The following is a 17,209-nucleotide window of genomic DNA, read 5'->3' as shown; positions in this document are numbered from 1 at the left end:
ATAATAATAAATACTTAAATCAATTTTCAAAGAAAGAAAATATATGTCAATACGTGTCAATTATGATGCTTACATCCGAAAAAATGCATTGAAAGGTATATTAAATGTTCCTGGAGACCAGGTAAACTTGGTTTAATCAACAATTCCACCTGCACCCGATTCACTTCTTGAATTTGTTCACTGCACTTGCAAACTTGGTTGCGTCACAAATCGATGTTCTTGTAAACAAAACGGAATCACATGCACTGATCTATGCGCATGCGGTGAAGCTTGTGAAAACACCTCGTTTGACGAAAGACTCTATGATGATGATGATGATGAAATAGAGTCAGAAAGCGATCTTGATGAATAAAAAAATATTTGACATTTCTAGTATTTTTTCTTTTTTTAAACTTTAGGTGTTCTGCTTTTTGTTACACAATATATGAGTACGAGATAGTTCAATTGCATCCACAAAAACAAAACTTATTATCTTGAGACATGGCCGGCGAGAATAGATATCAAGTAAATGAGGGGGGCGGGGGGCGTAATTCTAAAAAGGTTACTATTCCAAATTTGCAAGCTGACCCGACAAAAAATTTTAAACTTGCAAACTAAATGAACTAAAAGGTCCACATTTGCCAACTGAATGAACAAAAAGTTATTATTTGTTACCCCCCCCCCCCAACCAAATTAGAGTCGGGTAATTTTTTTTTCCATTGCCCTTTTGGGGTAAAAAAACCCGAGCCCTATTTCTCAAAAACTGCAGGGCAAAAATGGGGCAAGTTTCTGTTTTTCGTATCTTAGTTCCATTCTCTTACAATATTGAAACAAAAAACTTAGTTATTACAAGTGTCCAACAAAAACTCATTTTTAGTCACATTTTTGCTATATGGCCACCGGCCTAGCACTGGGCTAAATGAAATAATTGGAAAACAAAAAACATGCTCAAGTTTTTTGCCACACGTGCTTAAAATCGATAACAAAATTTTATGCGATCCACGAAATTATAACTCTTGAGTTCAATAAACATTTTGTTGAGATTGCTCCAACCCTATCAGATAAAATTCCAGTTACTAAAACTATTTTTTATGATTTTTTAGTACCTCTTGATAAAGTCATTTGCTCTGATGAACTATCGTCCGAATAATCCTTTGAAGAATTTGAGAAAGCTTTAAATTCTTAAAAAAAATAAAGCAACCGGACCTGATGAAATAAACGGAAATATAGTCATAGATTGCTATAAACAAATTAAAAATATTCTTTTTAAAATCTTCAAAGCATCCATACATCAAGGAATTTTCCTTGAGCGTTCATTTTCATAAAGAAAAGAGCGTTCAATTCATAAAGAAGGCGACAGATCCAATATCAATAATTATCGTCCCATCTCTATCTTATCTATATTTTTTTAATTCCTAGAAATTTTTAACAGAGTTAATAATTATCTTAATTACTATAACCTTCTATACAACAATCAAATCGGTTTCGAAAAAGAAAAAGTTCAACTGAGCATGCTATTATTCAATTTATACGCAACATCTCCAAATCCTTTGTAAATGCTCAATATACATTAGGTATTTTTATTGATCTATCAAAAGCATTTGATACGGTAGACCATAATATTTTAATACAAAAAAATGAAATATTACCGTTTAAACAACAATGCTTTAGCGTAGTTTAAAAGCTATTTAACAAATCGTAAGCAAGAAGTGTATAGTAATAATGGCGTTCAAAGTGGATCCTTAAATATAACCTGTGGTATTCTACAAGGTTCAATTCTCGGACCACTGGTATTTCTAATCTTTCAATATAATATTAACGCTAAATACTAACAAGATTAAATGGATTCTTTTTCATTTCCTCTCAAAAAAACTTTCTTTACCAGATATTATGCCTCAAATTATATTGATGAAACTATAATAAAAAGAGATTCTGTTATAAGATTCCTAGGTGTTAATCTTGATGAGAATATTACTTGGAAAAACCATATCAATTATATAAGCACCAAAGTATCTAAAAATACTGGCACTTTGTATAAAGCCCAATCTTACTTAAACAAAAAAAGTCTCACACAGCTCTACTACTCATTTAAACATAGCTATATAAATTACGCAATTATTGCATGGGGTAGTACCGACAAAAGTAAACTACAACGTCTATATCGCCGACAGAAACATGCAATTCGCGTAATTAATTATGTGGATCGCTCATACATTCAAAACCTTTCTTTGATGAAATGAAAATACTTAATGTCTACAAACTTAACGTCTTTAATGTTTTATGTTTTACTTATATGTGGAAAAACAATTTATTCCTACCTATTTTTAACGACCTTTTTACATTGAAACTTACTAATAAGTAATCACTAAGAAATAAAGATTTGCTAAATGAACCATTTTGTAGAACAAAATTTAAAAAACTTTGTTTTAATTATCGAGCACCTTACCTTTGGAATAAAGTCGTTCTGCCTAATTTTGATCCTTTTATCCGTTTTTCTGTCTTTAAAAATGAATCAAAAAATTTTATTCTTGCTATGGATGACATCTTAAGTTACTATTTATTGGAAATATAAACTTGGTTTATGAGATTTATAGTAATATTTATATTAATAGATTTTTTTTCTTTAATTTATAACAGATCTATAAAATTTATTATTATGGATTTTTATTACAGATTTGTGAGAATTATTATCACAGATTCGCGATTATTATCATGAATTATTTAATATAGATTTATTAATGTAACAGAAATGTAAACAGAAAAAAACAGGAAAAAAAAACATTTTACAGAATAATTCTTATACTAACTATTGTTTGCCATCTGCAAAAAATAAAACAATAAATTATTATTATTTTGACGAAATAAAAAATTTTCAGCTTAAAATTGTTAAAATATTTAGAAATAAAGTTTTTATTAGTTCATTCCATGGATGGCAGAAACTCGCTTTAAGAACTGAAGCGAGTTTCTGCCTTCTAAACTCAGTATACATTCTATAGCGGAATTTCAGTGGATCTATATAAGTATTTTATGTGGTCTACCTCAGTTTTGCTCATCGGTTACTTAGGGGACCATTAGTGGTAGACGCCAAAAGTGACCATCCGTTGACTAGCAACTATAGCACATGTTGGAAAGTTATTGATTGGCCACTAAAAGCGGATGCCATTATTGGTCTACATGCCTATATACACCCACGTTAAATCCACTACAAAAATATTTGCTGGGAAATTAAAAACTAACCCTCAAAACAAATAATTGTATGAAATTTTTCTTCTTGTGTAAAATTTTCTTCTTGTGTAAAATTTTCTTCTTGTGTAAAATTTTCTTCTTGTGTAAAATTTTCTTCTTGTGTAAAATTTTCTTCTTGTGTAAAATTTTCTTCTTGTGTAAAATTTTCTTCTTGTGTAAAATTTTCTTCTTGTGTATATTCTAAAAACTAAAAATAAAAAAGTAATAACAATAAAGCAAAAAAAACAAATATACATATGAATGTATTTGTTTAAATGATTATTATATATTGTTTAAGCATGTTATATATTGTTAAAACTTGTAAATGTTATGTAGTTGTAATAAATATACTAAATTTATTTCTAATTAACGTAGTTTGTAGAAATAAATTTAGTATATTTATTACAACTAGAGTAGATTGGTTGTAATAAATATACTAAATTTATTACTAATTAACGTCTTTAATGTTTTATGTTATTATAAATATTAGTGTAGTCTTGAAGAATTTAGGTAACATGTTCAAGATGTATTGATTGTAAAAGAATTTTTTTCATATTGAATGCAACCAAGACCTCAAAAAAAAAAAAAAAAAAGTAAAAAAATAAAACTCGCTAATTTACCCCGGGGTGGGGTAAGTAAATATTATTTCATGATATAGGGGAAACAAAGGCGAATAGCCACTGTTTCCCCTATATCATTAAATAATAAAAACTTGGTATTTTTTTTGTAACGTTAAAATTTGCAGGTCAAATAATTATTTATCACTCTACCAACCATAATAAAGAAACAGTCGACATAATTTGCAAGTAAACTTAATGGGATTATGAGACATTCTTAAATTTTTAGTATTTTTACTTTACTCCCATTTTTAATATGATTAATAACCAAGTTCTGAAATTGATTTTATATTTCCAATAGAATAAAAAGACTTCAAATCTACTTTTTTAGAGTCTTCCTTTAACAATGATCTCAGAAACCTTCTTAGAAGTTACGAAACACCTCCCAACCACCCTTTTGACGATTCTTTGACAAATGTGGCTCTAATAAAATATTTTGAAACCGTATTGTTAAAAGAAGTTATATTATTTAAATACAAAGATTAGATTAAATTAAAATTAAAACATTGAAACTTTATAACTAGTGCTTAAGAAGGTTTGTAAAACATTCCGTGGAACTGTATTGTTAATTTTGCTTCTGTTGAACCATGTGAGCAAGTGCGCAAAATTATTGTGGTTTCTATCACAACCGTTTCCCATCGTTACCGTTACCTCGTAACAGCTGAGTTACCTAACTTATTTTTTTTTTTGTTAGAGCAAAAAAGATTTTATTTTTAACTAGGATACTAACCATAAGTTAAATGATGAGTATTTAGAATAGAAATAAAAACTTTGAACATTTGATTAGTTAATTTTTCTTTCATTTGAGACAGAACATTTAATAAGTTGGTTTTTCTTACTCAGATCTTGTTTATTATTACCTGGGTTTAGATTTTTTTCTTCTAGTTTTTTTAAGCTTGCTGAACGATTATCATCTTTTTCATGTGTTTTCTATGAAACTAGTTTTAAGATATACTTCCGTCAGACATATTCATTTTAAAATTAGTAAACTGTAAAATCACCACTAAAATAGTTAGAATTTAAAACTTGATAAAAAAATGATAAAAAGGTTTTCTTCGGGTCCTAAATACCATTCTGGTCTAATTAATAAATCTGAATAAATAAAGGTTGAGCAATTCTTAATGACTGTGGAACCAAGTGAGAACTCTATTTTTAAATTGGAAACTATCTAAAAATTAATGAGTTTATAATATCTAAATGGTGAGTATTTAGAAGAAAAACAACAATAAACATTGTTACTTGGATTATTGTTACTTGGTTGATTATTGTTTTTGTTTATTGTTACTTGGGTAAGAGTTTTTTTCTCCTAGTTTAAACGTCTTTCTTAAGCTTGCTGATTGGATCTTAGTCAGCAAAAAGCATTATCATTCTTAGTATCAGCAATCGCTTTTCTCTTTACAGAAGTTTTTTAAAAATAAACTATTTTGAGGTGCGTCGCAAAGATCCAGCATTGTTACGGGATTTGGACCTTAAAACATCAGTTGCAATGCGTCTCTTATTTTTTGGTTTATCTTAACGAACTCAATCAGTCCATTATTTTGGCGTACCTAGTTGGCAGGTTTGGAAGAAAATAATTCAACGTTCTGAACTCATTTTTCACCTAGAATTCTAACTGAGTCAAAAATTTCTGCATCTTCATTAAGATCATCATCAATGAATCCAAATTATTTTTTTTATTAAAAGTTGAATTTCCAGTTGACTGGCCTTTCTAAACCCCCTGGCTCCGCAGCAGCTGCCTATTCTAAAGTTAAGTAATAACTCGATTTTTTATTTATTAAATCTTTATTATTATTATTTTTTTTTTTTTGCATATTATTTGTTAGAATAAAATTTTGTACAAAAAAAGGATTAATAGTTTTTTAATTAGAACTTTGAAAATCTAAGTTGTGGTTTATTTTTCATTAGCTTTTATAAATATAAATTTATAATTGAAATTTAACTATATTATACCATATTTATTTTTACATAGAATTAAATCTAATTTGATCAGAAATTGTATGTAAAAGCAATTTTTTTAACGGTTGTTGATGGATGGAATATTCCACCAGCAGAAGTCGTTTAGTTTATTACAATTAACGCCTTCAAATCAAACCTGCAATTGCCTGGCGCACTCTAAACAACATTACTTTTTATTGTTATTGTTATTTCTATAGTTTTATTTGGTTTGTATTTATTTTTATTTATCCAAATAATAAAAAAGCTATAACGTTTTGATAAAATTTCTGTAACTAAGATTTATCCGTAGGGGAGATGGGGGCGCATTGATCGCCGGGGCAGTATGATCTTTTGGCTTTTACTCGTTCATTTTTGCCTTACTAGAAGTGAGGTTGCAATTTAATTAACCATTATGCTTCCCTAATTGATTATTCGTAATATTTTTTCATAAGGTTATCAGCGTCAAAAAAAATAAAGAAAATATTGTTTTTCGTCATAAAAAGTGATTTTTTTAAATCGTACTATAATTCAAATATATTTTTATTTAGATGTCTGTATGGGTTAACATCAATTTTATTTTAAATTTGTAAGTGTTAGGTGTATAATATAATATATAATTTTTATTTGGCTGCAATTTATACAGTAGATATTGCTATCAATATGTTACCTATACCTATTGGGGTACATTGATCTTTGACTATGCGGGGCCCATTGATCGGAGGATCAAAGTGCCCCATAGAAGACGAAGTGCCCCATGTTTTTGTTTATAAGCAATACAGCTAAACGAATGGAATTGTATTTATAATTTAAAAAAAAACTATATATAAACAAACAATAGCTTTTAGCATTTCATTTTTTAAATCTACTTATGTTATAAGCTAGTAATAATAATACTATTATTTTATAATATCAAAAGAATAATATTTAACATAATATTATTATTATAAATATTAGCATTTATTAAAAACATATGTTTTTATTGATATATTTTTTTACAGATCTTAAAATGGTTAGAAACAGAATTAAAAAAAAACAAAAAAAGTTGCTATACCAAGTGAAACAATGAAAGTAGCTGTTAATAAAGTTTTAGAAGGAACACAACTGAATGTTGTAGCATGTCAGTTTAACATAGATAGAATGACTTTAAAAAGATATTGTCGTAAAAAGAGGCTTAATCCAAATGAAGCTTTCAAGCCTAACTACAACAATAGACAAGTTTTTACAGCAGAAGATGAAAAAAGTTTATCAAGTTATTTACTAATTGCATCAAAAATGAACTATGGCCTTTCAACTAGGTCAACGCGATTATTGGCATATGAATTTGCTTTAAAAAACAATAAGATATGCCCATCATCATGGATCAAAAATAAAATTGCAGGCATTGATTGGTTGCAAGGTTTTATGAAAAGACAACCAAAGTTGTCTCTACGAACACCTGAAGCAACGAGCTTCGCTCGATCAACAGCTTTTAACAAACACACTGTAAGAGAGTTTTTTCAAAATCTTAAAACGGTTAGAAATTGATATAAATATAATCCTAACTGTATATATAATGTTGATGAAACTGGTTTAACAACCGTTCAAAAGCCGGTAAAGGTTTTAGCTGGTAGAGGAAGCAAACAAGTTGGAAGAATCACATCTGCAGAACGAGGAACATTGGTAACTGCATGTTGTGCCTCTAATGCTATGGGAAATTCCATTCCTCCATTATTTATTTTTCCTAGGGTAAAGTTTCATGATTACATGATTAAGGAAGGACCTCCTGGATGTGTGGAATTTGCAAATCCTTCTGGTTGGATGAACTCAGAAATTTTCATAGAATGGATTAAACATTTTGTTAAATATTCAAACTGTTCTCAGGAATCTCCAGTTTTGTTACTTCTCGACAGTCATGAAAGTCATATTTCTGTTAAAGGCTTGGAGCTTGCAATTCAACACGGAATTACAATGATAAGTTTTCCTCCCCATTGCAGCCATAAATTGCAGCCATTAGATAGAACTGTTTTTGGACCATTGAAAAGGTTTTACAATTCTGCATGTGATAATTGAATGGTTTCAAACCCAAGACCAATGACCATTTATGATATTGTTTCAATAGTTCGAGAACCGTATACAAAAGCATTCTCACCATCTAATATACAGACAGGATTTAGAGTAGCTGGCATTGAGCCATTCAATTCTGAAATTTTCAAAGATGACGAATATTTACCATCATCAGTTACAGATAGAGCTGCTCCAGATACAGTTACTATCACTCCTGTCAACAACATGGAATCTGAAATGATACCAGCACATGTTAATCACATAGAGTCTGAAATAACTATAGTAAATATTGAAACAAGTATTTTAAACAAAGTGTCAACAAGTGTTGCTTCTATAATCTCACCTGAGGTTTTAAAACCTTACCCAAAAGCATCTGCCAGAAAAAAAAATGTTAAAAGTAGGCAGTTAAAAACAAGGATCTTGACTGATACTCCTGTCAGAAATGAAATTCGTTTGTCAAAAGAAAAGAAAATTTTGAAGCAAACCAAAAATCAACAAATAGTCTCCACAAAAAATAAGAAAGAAACTAAGAATTACTTGCTTAGGAATAAAAAACAATGTAAACCAAAAGCTGCTTCACAACTTGGCTTTCACAAATGATGAAATATTCTTAATCAAAATATTGTACTTTTAACAAGTTTTGTAAACTTAAAAGTTGTATTCTTATTTCAGTCTTTATATTTCAGTTCTTATAAATTTCAAGTTGTTGTAAAGTTTTAAACGTATATAAAGCGGGTAGCTTATAGCTGCTGTGATTTATACATTTTTTAATTAAAAATTAGACTAGTGGGTTTAACTGCTATATTTAAAAAATAATTAAAAAATTTAGATGTATTATATGTTATACAGTGTTACCCTTTGACTAAATTATTTACAAGATTTAGTTATAGAAGTGTTAAACGTTTAGATAATATTAGGCATATAAGATCAATGTGCCTTAAGTCGGAGATCATAGTACCCCATAGTTTGGGGTACATTGATCTTTTGAGAGGGTTGTTTAAAAGTTAAAATTATTCATGTTTATCATTTTTTTAAATCAAAATATTTATATATTCCAAAAGCCAGATAGTTCTACATGTGTTTCGTAGTTAATAAGTTTTTACATCTCTTTCAGGTTCTGCGCAATTTTCAAAACACTGCTACGGCGATCAATGCGCCCCCATCTCCCCTAATTAATTATTTCTATAGTCAAGGCCGTTCCGAACGGGGGTTGTAGAAGGTGTTTCCCCCCCCCCCCCTCTCCTGAAAAAAAAAGAAGCTGTTTATATATATACATTTGAGTTAGCACATTTGTACATTTAGTATTTGATTTGGCAAGTTTTGAAGTATAGTTCGCAAATGCCAAACTATGTGTCTTTTGTCGTATTTAATTAATATGCAATGCGATTACTTTGTAGTCGTATGTGTTTTTTGCTAATTAGTTTTCAAAAAACACATACGACACCCCCAACCCCCATGAAAGACCTCTTCGGGGCGACCCTGGGTTAGTTCATAATTCATAAATTCAAACAACAACCAAAAAAGCAACTGACATCATTTATGCCAAATAAATTTTGTAGTCTATATTAAAATATTATAAATAATTTTATATAAACTCTTAACTAATCTCTAACTTTAGTTTCATTTTTTAAAATGGGTGAAAACTTTCTTGCTTTAAGAAATTTGATTCATTCTCGCACAAAAAAAACTTTTGTTTCTTTAAAGAAACTCTAATGAACTTAGTAAAAACGTCATAATTTAAAAATCTTCATGATTTCAAAATTAAAAACACAATATTAAGTCTGTTTACATTATATTTCAACATTAAAAGCGTCAAAACTTTTGAAAATTTGAAGATTTTTCTTAGATTTCAAGACTCAAAAAATCCTTTATGTTTTTTAGATCCAAATTTCAAAAAAAATATCTTTTTATTTAGAAATTTGTTTTTATTTTAAATTTTTTATATGAAATCTAAAATATGTTTGACGTTATATCACTGTTGGAGATTTGGTGTCTGCTTGAACCAAATTCTATTTATAGCTTCGCAACTCACAAAGTAATTAGCCAACCACTAGGAAATCATAAAAATGGTGGAAAATTAGCTGTTTACGTAACTGAAAAAAATATTTTCAGATAAATAAAGTAAATACAGAGAAGAATAGGGAGACTGGGAAAAGGTGGGACTGGGAAGAAGTGAGACATCTGGAGAATTCTGATGAGAAGAGGTCATTAATCAATGTTATCTAATGTAAGCAATGAGAATCCTTTCCCTCTATTTATCAGACAAAGCTATGTCTCTCTGCATATAGTAAACAATACACTTACGACCACATGTACCCTCAAAATACAATTTTTTGAGGGGTGAAGTTGGATAAATAAAATTAATTGATCTTCCATTTCTCCCACTTTTGTGCAATAACCATGGAAACCTTTTGAATATTTTAATAAAGATTACGTGGTTTAAGATTATTGGAAGTTTTAATTAATAACTTTTCTTAAAATGTTGTTAATTATTTGCTTGTGCTACTTCATACCTTCATGTTTGTCCCACTTTACTCTAAAGGCACAGTTCTTCTGAAATCATAAATGTATAGGGGAAAGTCGATTAGCCCCGGACGGCGGGTGGACACTTGTTGTACAGCTAAATCAAAGGAAGCTATTCGGTATTGAGTGCTATAAAAACATGCTTTGAGTGATGTTAAGGCATACGCAAAATATCTGCCCCAATATTCAAAAGCGATCGCATGGCAGAGCCAAATATTGTTTGCTAGCATCAGGATAACAGTGTATCATATTTGAATCACTTATTATCGTATCTAATTTTTTTGTTTACAGTTAACTTTTTATTTATTTATGAAAAAAAAGTTAATTTACAATACTTGTAAAAAAAAAATTTTTGTTTTATACTTTTATGAATGGCTTTTAAAATGGTATTTTGAAATGAGGTATAATCGGGTTTTACTAGACACACGTTTGGAGGGTAGCTCCGGACAGTTTATCTTATTAATAAATTAAAATTAATGCGTTTTTTTCATTATTTATGTTAAAAGGTACCGTTTGATTATTGACAAAAATCAAGCAATAATTTTTTGTATTACATTACAAACTATGATTATTACCTTATATAGAACTAATTTTTAAATGATGGTTGCTTTTTTTGTTTACAATATTAATGTGAAATATCTTTATTTATCGTTTAAATTTATGGAAAAAATTATCGTTTGAATTTATGGAAAATATCATTTGAATTTATGGAAAAAATTATTTTTAATTTTGTTTTACATTCTCGTTTGTTTAATAATATACCAAGGCCGTGCAGAGGGTGAGTCACCCAAGCCAATTGCTCAAGGCCCCAATGGCGGCAAAAACATTCCGGGTTTTTTTCCTTCTTTTTTTTCCCAATCAAAAGCTTTAAGTTAAATAAAAATACAAATAGCTCATCAAGTTTAATGAAAATTGCCGCAAAAAAGAGCTTACGACCTAATACTTCTTTTTTTTAAATAAATTTAGCGTTGCGTAATTTATAGACGTTCCCTAACCCTGGTTTGGAAGAGCTTTTATTTAAATCTTTTCTATAGGATAAATACGCCAATTGCCTGCCATTAACCATTTACTGGCTACTTTTAAAAGCTTTTCTCACAAAACTATGTGGCACATATTGTCCTAAATTATTATTTAAATTCAATGACTTCATTAAAACTTTCTAAATATTGCAATTTCAGGAAAATTCTAGAAGGTTTTAGTCGCTAGAACTGAATATCAAAAACATCATATTAAATGTAACAACTTTGCGCTTTGTTTTCGAAAATTTATACTTCATTGTCATTTTTTACTCGTTGCAAATATTTGTGGCAGCCCATTCAGGAAGGGAAACGAAAAAAGAAATCTTGCGTACATTTTGAAACAAAATTATTTAGTTGATGTCTCACATATAATGCTTTAACGGAACTAGATTAAACCTTATACATCATTTACTGGCTGGTTAATAAAATAAAAAAAAGTGAAAATCTTTTTGAAAACCATCTTTTTCAACAAGGATAATAAAAAAATGCATGCTGTGGACTGAGAACAACATAAAACTAGCAGTATACGCAGTTTTAACAGGTATGTCTCAACTGAAAGCCTGTGTATCATATAAAGTTCCACGATCGACTCTGCAAACCATGATATCTAGAAAGTCCAAAATATGAGCAAAACCAGGTAAAAGACCAATGCTTGATGATCTTGAAGAAAAAATAATTAATTATGCTGGCAATCGTGCCCAAATGGGAATCGGTTTTGGAAAAAAAACATTTATCGTTTATGCTGCTAAGCTTGCTAAAAAACATAACATAAGTTTTAAAAATAGTCGACCTAGTGAAAGGTGGTAGCAGCTACTTAAAAAGAGACATGGCTGTGTGAGTCTACGTCATCAAAAAGCTACAGCTTCTATACGACACATGTGTATGTGTTATATGACACATGTGGATAGGGTTAAAGTTTCAAAATATTTTACTTATTTAGAAGTTTTAATAAAAAATAAGAATTTACTGGACAAACCAGAATGTATGCGAAACATGGACAAAACAGGGATGCAAACAGAGCATAAACCAGGACGTGTTGTTGCCAGGCTCAAAATACAGAGTTGAATAAGTAGCAACAAAGAGACTGTTGCATAAATGGTTAAGTCATATAATAAAGAAAGGATTAACTGTACGTATCTTTATGATTTTGATACCAAAAATGCTCCAAGTGGAGCAACATGGATTGTGTCTAAAAAGGGCTGGACAAAAGGAGGTATTACAAAGTTATGGTTTGAAAAAACATTTCCTCCAAATATTGGCTCAGCGAGACCACAGATTTTAATCCTCGATGGGCATAACTTACACAATTTTGAGCTGGCTATTGTAAACCAAATTGAAATTGAAAAGCTTTCAGCTTACACCAGCAACTGGTTGCAGCCTTGTGACAGAACAATTTTTAAGTCATTGAAAGCTGCCTATTCTGAGGTCTACCAAACAATCGGTAGGTGTCTGCCAAACCAGGTGTAGCAGTGTCGCATTCTAACTTTTGTAGTTTATTTTCAAAAGCGTGGAAATATGCTATCACTGATACAAATTTACGCTCAGGATTTCGAGCTTGTAAAATTTATCCGTTTAATCCAGAAGCTATTCCTAATGAGGCATACATCCCAATTATTTTGTATAGTCATATTTCAGATACTGTCCCAGTTCAAAATATATGTGACCAGTGGCGTACCGAAGGTGGTGCGGAGGAGGGGGGCCGCCCTAGGCCCCGTCTGGCAGTAGGCCCCCAAATGTTAATACAATTTTAATTTTTTTTACTTCAGCCGGATTTTGTAATAGCCAATATTTTTGTTCTGTAATCATAATTGTTTACAACAAAAATGAACCTGAAACATGATCGTATCTGCTTGCCAAGATAATAAACATCCACAGCAAACAAACCAAGATGTAAGAAATTGAAATGACATCTTAGCCAATAATAACCACAGCAATTCATTTGGAGGCCCTCCGCGAAGCTTCCTCCCCCACACCCGCGAGTACTAATAAATAGATTCGCCCGCCCTACCTACGAGTCTATGGTTCATGATGGTTCAGGCAGACTGACGGATGTTTATGTTGTTTCGTTAATCTGATTAATATACTCTATCATTCAGTACCTCAATAATTTGAGAGCAAATCACGTCTTCAGTTTGTCATCACCAAGTTACATGGTAAGTTATAATTTTATTCCTGCATATAGGCCAAACAAGGCTGCGTGAGAAGATTTTAGTTATCAGGTTATAATTTTATAACACACGTCGTTTTATGTAGAAGCCACATAAGGGGCCTGTCCTTAAACACTATCCGTATTGTCAATTTAATTACTTGGTTTTTAATAACTAATTTTGACCTTAAAAATGAATAGGTCCGGCCTATTTTGGTAAGCAATAACTTTTATCTGTACTACGAAAACATTTAGTTTTGATATTGTTTGCTCGTCCTAGCGAATTTCCCATATGGAAGGAGCTATTACCATAGATGGCATGGAAAAATTTAAGCCCGAGACCATGATAACATTCATCTTGGGAGCCACAGATTCCAAAAACATTAAAATTAAAATCGATTTTTTTTAAATCCCCCATATTATTTTTATGGTTCATAAATCCAATTACTATCTAGCTTATTTGTGAACATTAATAAATATAATAATTAAAACAAATATAATAATTATAATAAATATAATAAATATAATTAATATAATAAAAATAATAATTATAATAAATATAATTATCATAATAAATTTAATAAATATAATAAATATAATTAATATAACTAATATAATTAATATAATTAATATAATATAATATATATAATAAATACAATAAACACAATAGTAGTTGTAAATATAATAAGTATAATATATATAATAAATAATACATTAAATATAATATACGTCAAAACAGAAAACACACAACTAATTAAATTAGAGGCACATTAATATACAATGAGAACATCTATATTCCTCTTTGAACAGCTGTTCTGAAAATACTCGTTAAAGCATTAGCAATAATAGGCAATCAAACAATTCCCTTAAGAAAATTCTAGAATAAACAACTCCCGTAGAGACAGCCAATCTCTGCTAACCTGTCTCTAAAATAAAACCACGAATAATAACAAAAAATAATTCCAATGAAAAACGTTATTAAACACACCTTAAGAATTACCTAACTTTATTCGTGGAGACATGCGAAGCTCTGATGCGTAAATAGAACAATAGGCCATTGAAAACCTACAACGATAGAACAATGGAATTTTAAAACCAGAAATTTTACATTTTCATGTGCGCACATTTCACTTTAAATAGATATCTACTAACAAGCAAAGTGAAAACATCTTTTGTTACTTATATTGAAATTTTTCTAAGAAAATAGTTGAAAAAAGTTATTCAAAACTTGACAGTTTTATCTTACAGTGTTTATTTATTAGGTTTGGTTCGTTTTCAAACTCATAACGCGAAGGTTTGTTTTATTTTCTAAATACTTTATTGTCTAAAATAAAACAATTATTTTCAGAGTCCAGAGACCTGTTGATAACATGAAATGAAACTATCCCAGTGGATGGGAAAAGAAGAAAAAACAAAAAGCCAAAGAACAAGAACTACAACGGCTGTCGGGTTCAATACTTAAATTTACTAAAAGGGCACAATCCCAGGCAAACAATGAAGCAGGGTCAGAGGAGAGCCCTGAATCTTTAGAAGGCCCAAGTACAAGCTATGGCCAATGGAATGAACAAACAAGCAATGAAGAACAAGAAAAAGGAGAAGAAGAACAATACAAAAGGCAAGAAGAAGAAGACATAACTAATTCGATACACTCTGAATCAGACGCAAATTCAGTACACGAATCAGAAGATTTAACATTAAATTATGATGTTGGAAACTGGTCCACTCCAATGCCAGATTATCTCAGAACCGATGTTATAAGACAAAGCAGTGAAATTTACCAGAACTTGGAGAGGCATTTTGCATCGTCTCTTAGATATAACACTTTTTTTGGCAAAGCAGAATTTGCCTTTTCGAGGCCACAGGGAAGACTTTGCTTCTGAAAACCGTGGTAATTTCTTGGAACTTGTCCTTTCAAACTATGACCCTGTTTTAAAGGAGCACAACATACGGCTTCAGAAATCATTGGAATCAGGATTGATTCTAGTTTCTTATTTATCGCCTGCAGTGCAAAATGAGTTTATATCTCTTTTAGGCGATGCTGTAAAACAAGAATTAATCTGTGAAATCAAGAAAGCTAAATTCTATGGCATATTGTTTGAAAGCACGTCAGATATATCCCACACTAATCACATGTGTCAGGTCATAAGGTATGTGAAAATTGACAACAGGAACGTGGAAGTGAAAGAATCATTTCTAGGTTTTATTCCTCTAACAGGAAAAAAGGCAGACTCCATAACACAGGAAATTGTTCAATCTCTTGAAAAGGACGGCTTGGATTTAAAGCTTTGTCGAAGCCAAGGATACAATAATGCCACGACAATGTCTGGTATTCATGCAGGAGTACAAACCATAATTAAAGAATTTATTCCAAAAGCAATATTTGTGCCTTGTGCTAACCATTCGCTTAATTTATGTGGCGTACATGCTTTTGGTAGTGTTTCTGTTTGTGTCACATTTTTTGGAACTTTGGAAAATCTGTACACGTTTTTTTCATGTTCAACACATAGATGGGAGGTCCTAAAAGAAACCGTTGGAATGACAGTGAAGAGACTTAATGATACCGGGTGGAGTGCTCATCATGATGCCGAGAAACCAATCTTCAAACATTTCGAAAAGTTGGTTAAGGCTGTGGAAAAGCTTTGTGATGCTTCTGAAAACCTAGATACGAGAGGAGCAGCGGAGGTGTTGATGACAAAAATTTGTAATTTCAATTTCCTTTGCTTCTTGCATTTGTGTACCACATTCTACTCAAGGTGAATCATGCCCAAAAATATCTTCAAATCGAAGGTATTAGCTTGGAAAAGTGTGGTGTGAAGCTGAAAAGCTTGAAGCTTTTTAGTAGAGAGTTAAGAAGTTCTAGTCCATAATGCTGTAGAATATGCAACCCAGACTTGTGCTGAAATGGGCATTGATATTGAAAGCAGAAAACGCAAGCAAGCGAAAAAGATGATGCCAGGAGAAATTGCTAAAGATGCAGGTTTAATTCCTCAGGAAGAATTGAAACGTGCTATGTTAGAGTGCATATACCACTTTTATGTAGAATTAGAAAAACGTTTGACCTCGAAGAACACTGTGTATGAAAAGTTTGCTGTCGTACACACAGGTAATCTTTTGAAGGCAACTGATGAAGAAATTGTAACCTACGCCCATCAATTTTCAGAAACTTTCAATGGTGTAGAGCAGGAAGAAATGCTGCCTGAAGTAAAGAGGCTGAAAAGGCATCTGAAGGCTTCTGGCATCAAATTAGACATTGCAGCTGCATGGACATCCTTGAAAATGCTTCAGTTTATCATCAAAATGGACTTTTGTGAATCGTTGCCAAACGTGACTGAAGCACTTAAACTATTTCTAACTATATGTGTATCCGTGGCTTCTTGTGAGAGGAGTTTTTCAAAATTGAATCTCCGCTCTACAATGAGCCAGTCTCGTTTGACGAGCTTGGCCATAATATCAGTAGAAAACGAAATTGCAAAACATGTGAATTTTGATGAGTTAATCAAACGGTTTGCAGAATTCAAGGTTCGCAAGAAAGCATTTTATTGTGTTTCTAGAGGTAACTCTTTGCTGTAAATCTGTTTTTTTTACTGTACATTGTACATCATTGTATTATCATTTAAAACTAATGTTTTAGTCATTTGTGTACATAAATGAATTTCTATAAGTGATAAAACGGCGTTAATGGACAGTTATATATATAAACATATAAACTGATAGATAATGAT

At 30.7% G+C, this 17,209-nt stretch overlaps 1 protein-coding gene across 1 annotated transcript; it reads left to right on the top strand.

The window, feature by feature from the left end:
* Positions 1–6,818: 6,818 nt before the first annotated feature.
* On the top strand, positions 6,819–7,805 carry LOC136080117 (uncharacterized). Its single transcript, XM_065796727.1, has 2 exons — positions 6,819–7,268; positions 7,344–7,805. Exons 1-2 carry the CDS (start codon positions 6,819–6,821, stop codon positions 7,803–7,805), a joined length of 912 nt encoding a protein of 303 aa, XP_065652799.1.
* Positions 7,806–17,209: the final 9,404 nt, after the last annotated feature.

The sequence above is a fragment of the Hydra vulgaris genome, chromosome 05, assembly GCF_038396675.1.
Source record: "Hydra vulgaris chromosome 05, alternate assembly HydraT2T_AEP".
NCBI classification, from domain to species: domain Eukaryota; kingdom Metazoa; phylum Cnidaria; class Hydrozoa; order Anthoathecata; family Hydridae; genus Hydra; species Hydra vulgaris.
This window is presented reverse-complemented; position numbering and strand designations above follow the sequence as displayed.

Bases quoted from the DNA above. Each gene is read 5' to 3' on its own strand.
- LOC136080117 (XM_065796727.1), top strand. From the start codon at position 6,819: ATGAAAGTAGCTGTTAATAAAGTTTTAGAAGGAACACAACTGAATGTT. The intron at 7,269-7,343 runs GTTAGAAATTGA...ACCGTTCAAAAG, and splicing joins TTTTTCAAAATCTTAAAACG to CCGGTAAAGGTTTTAGCTGG.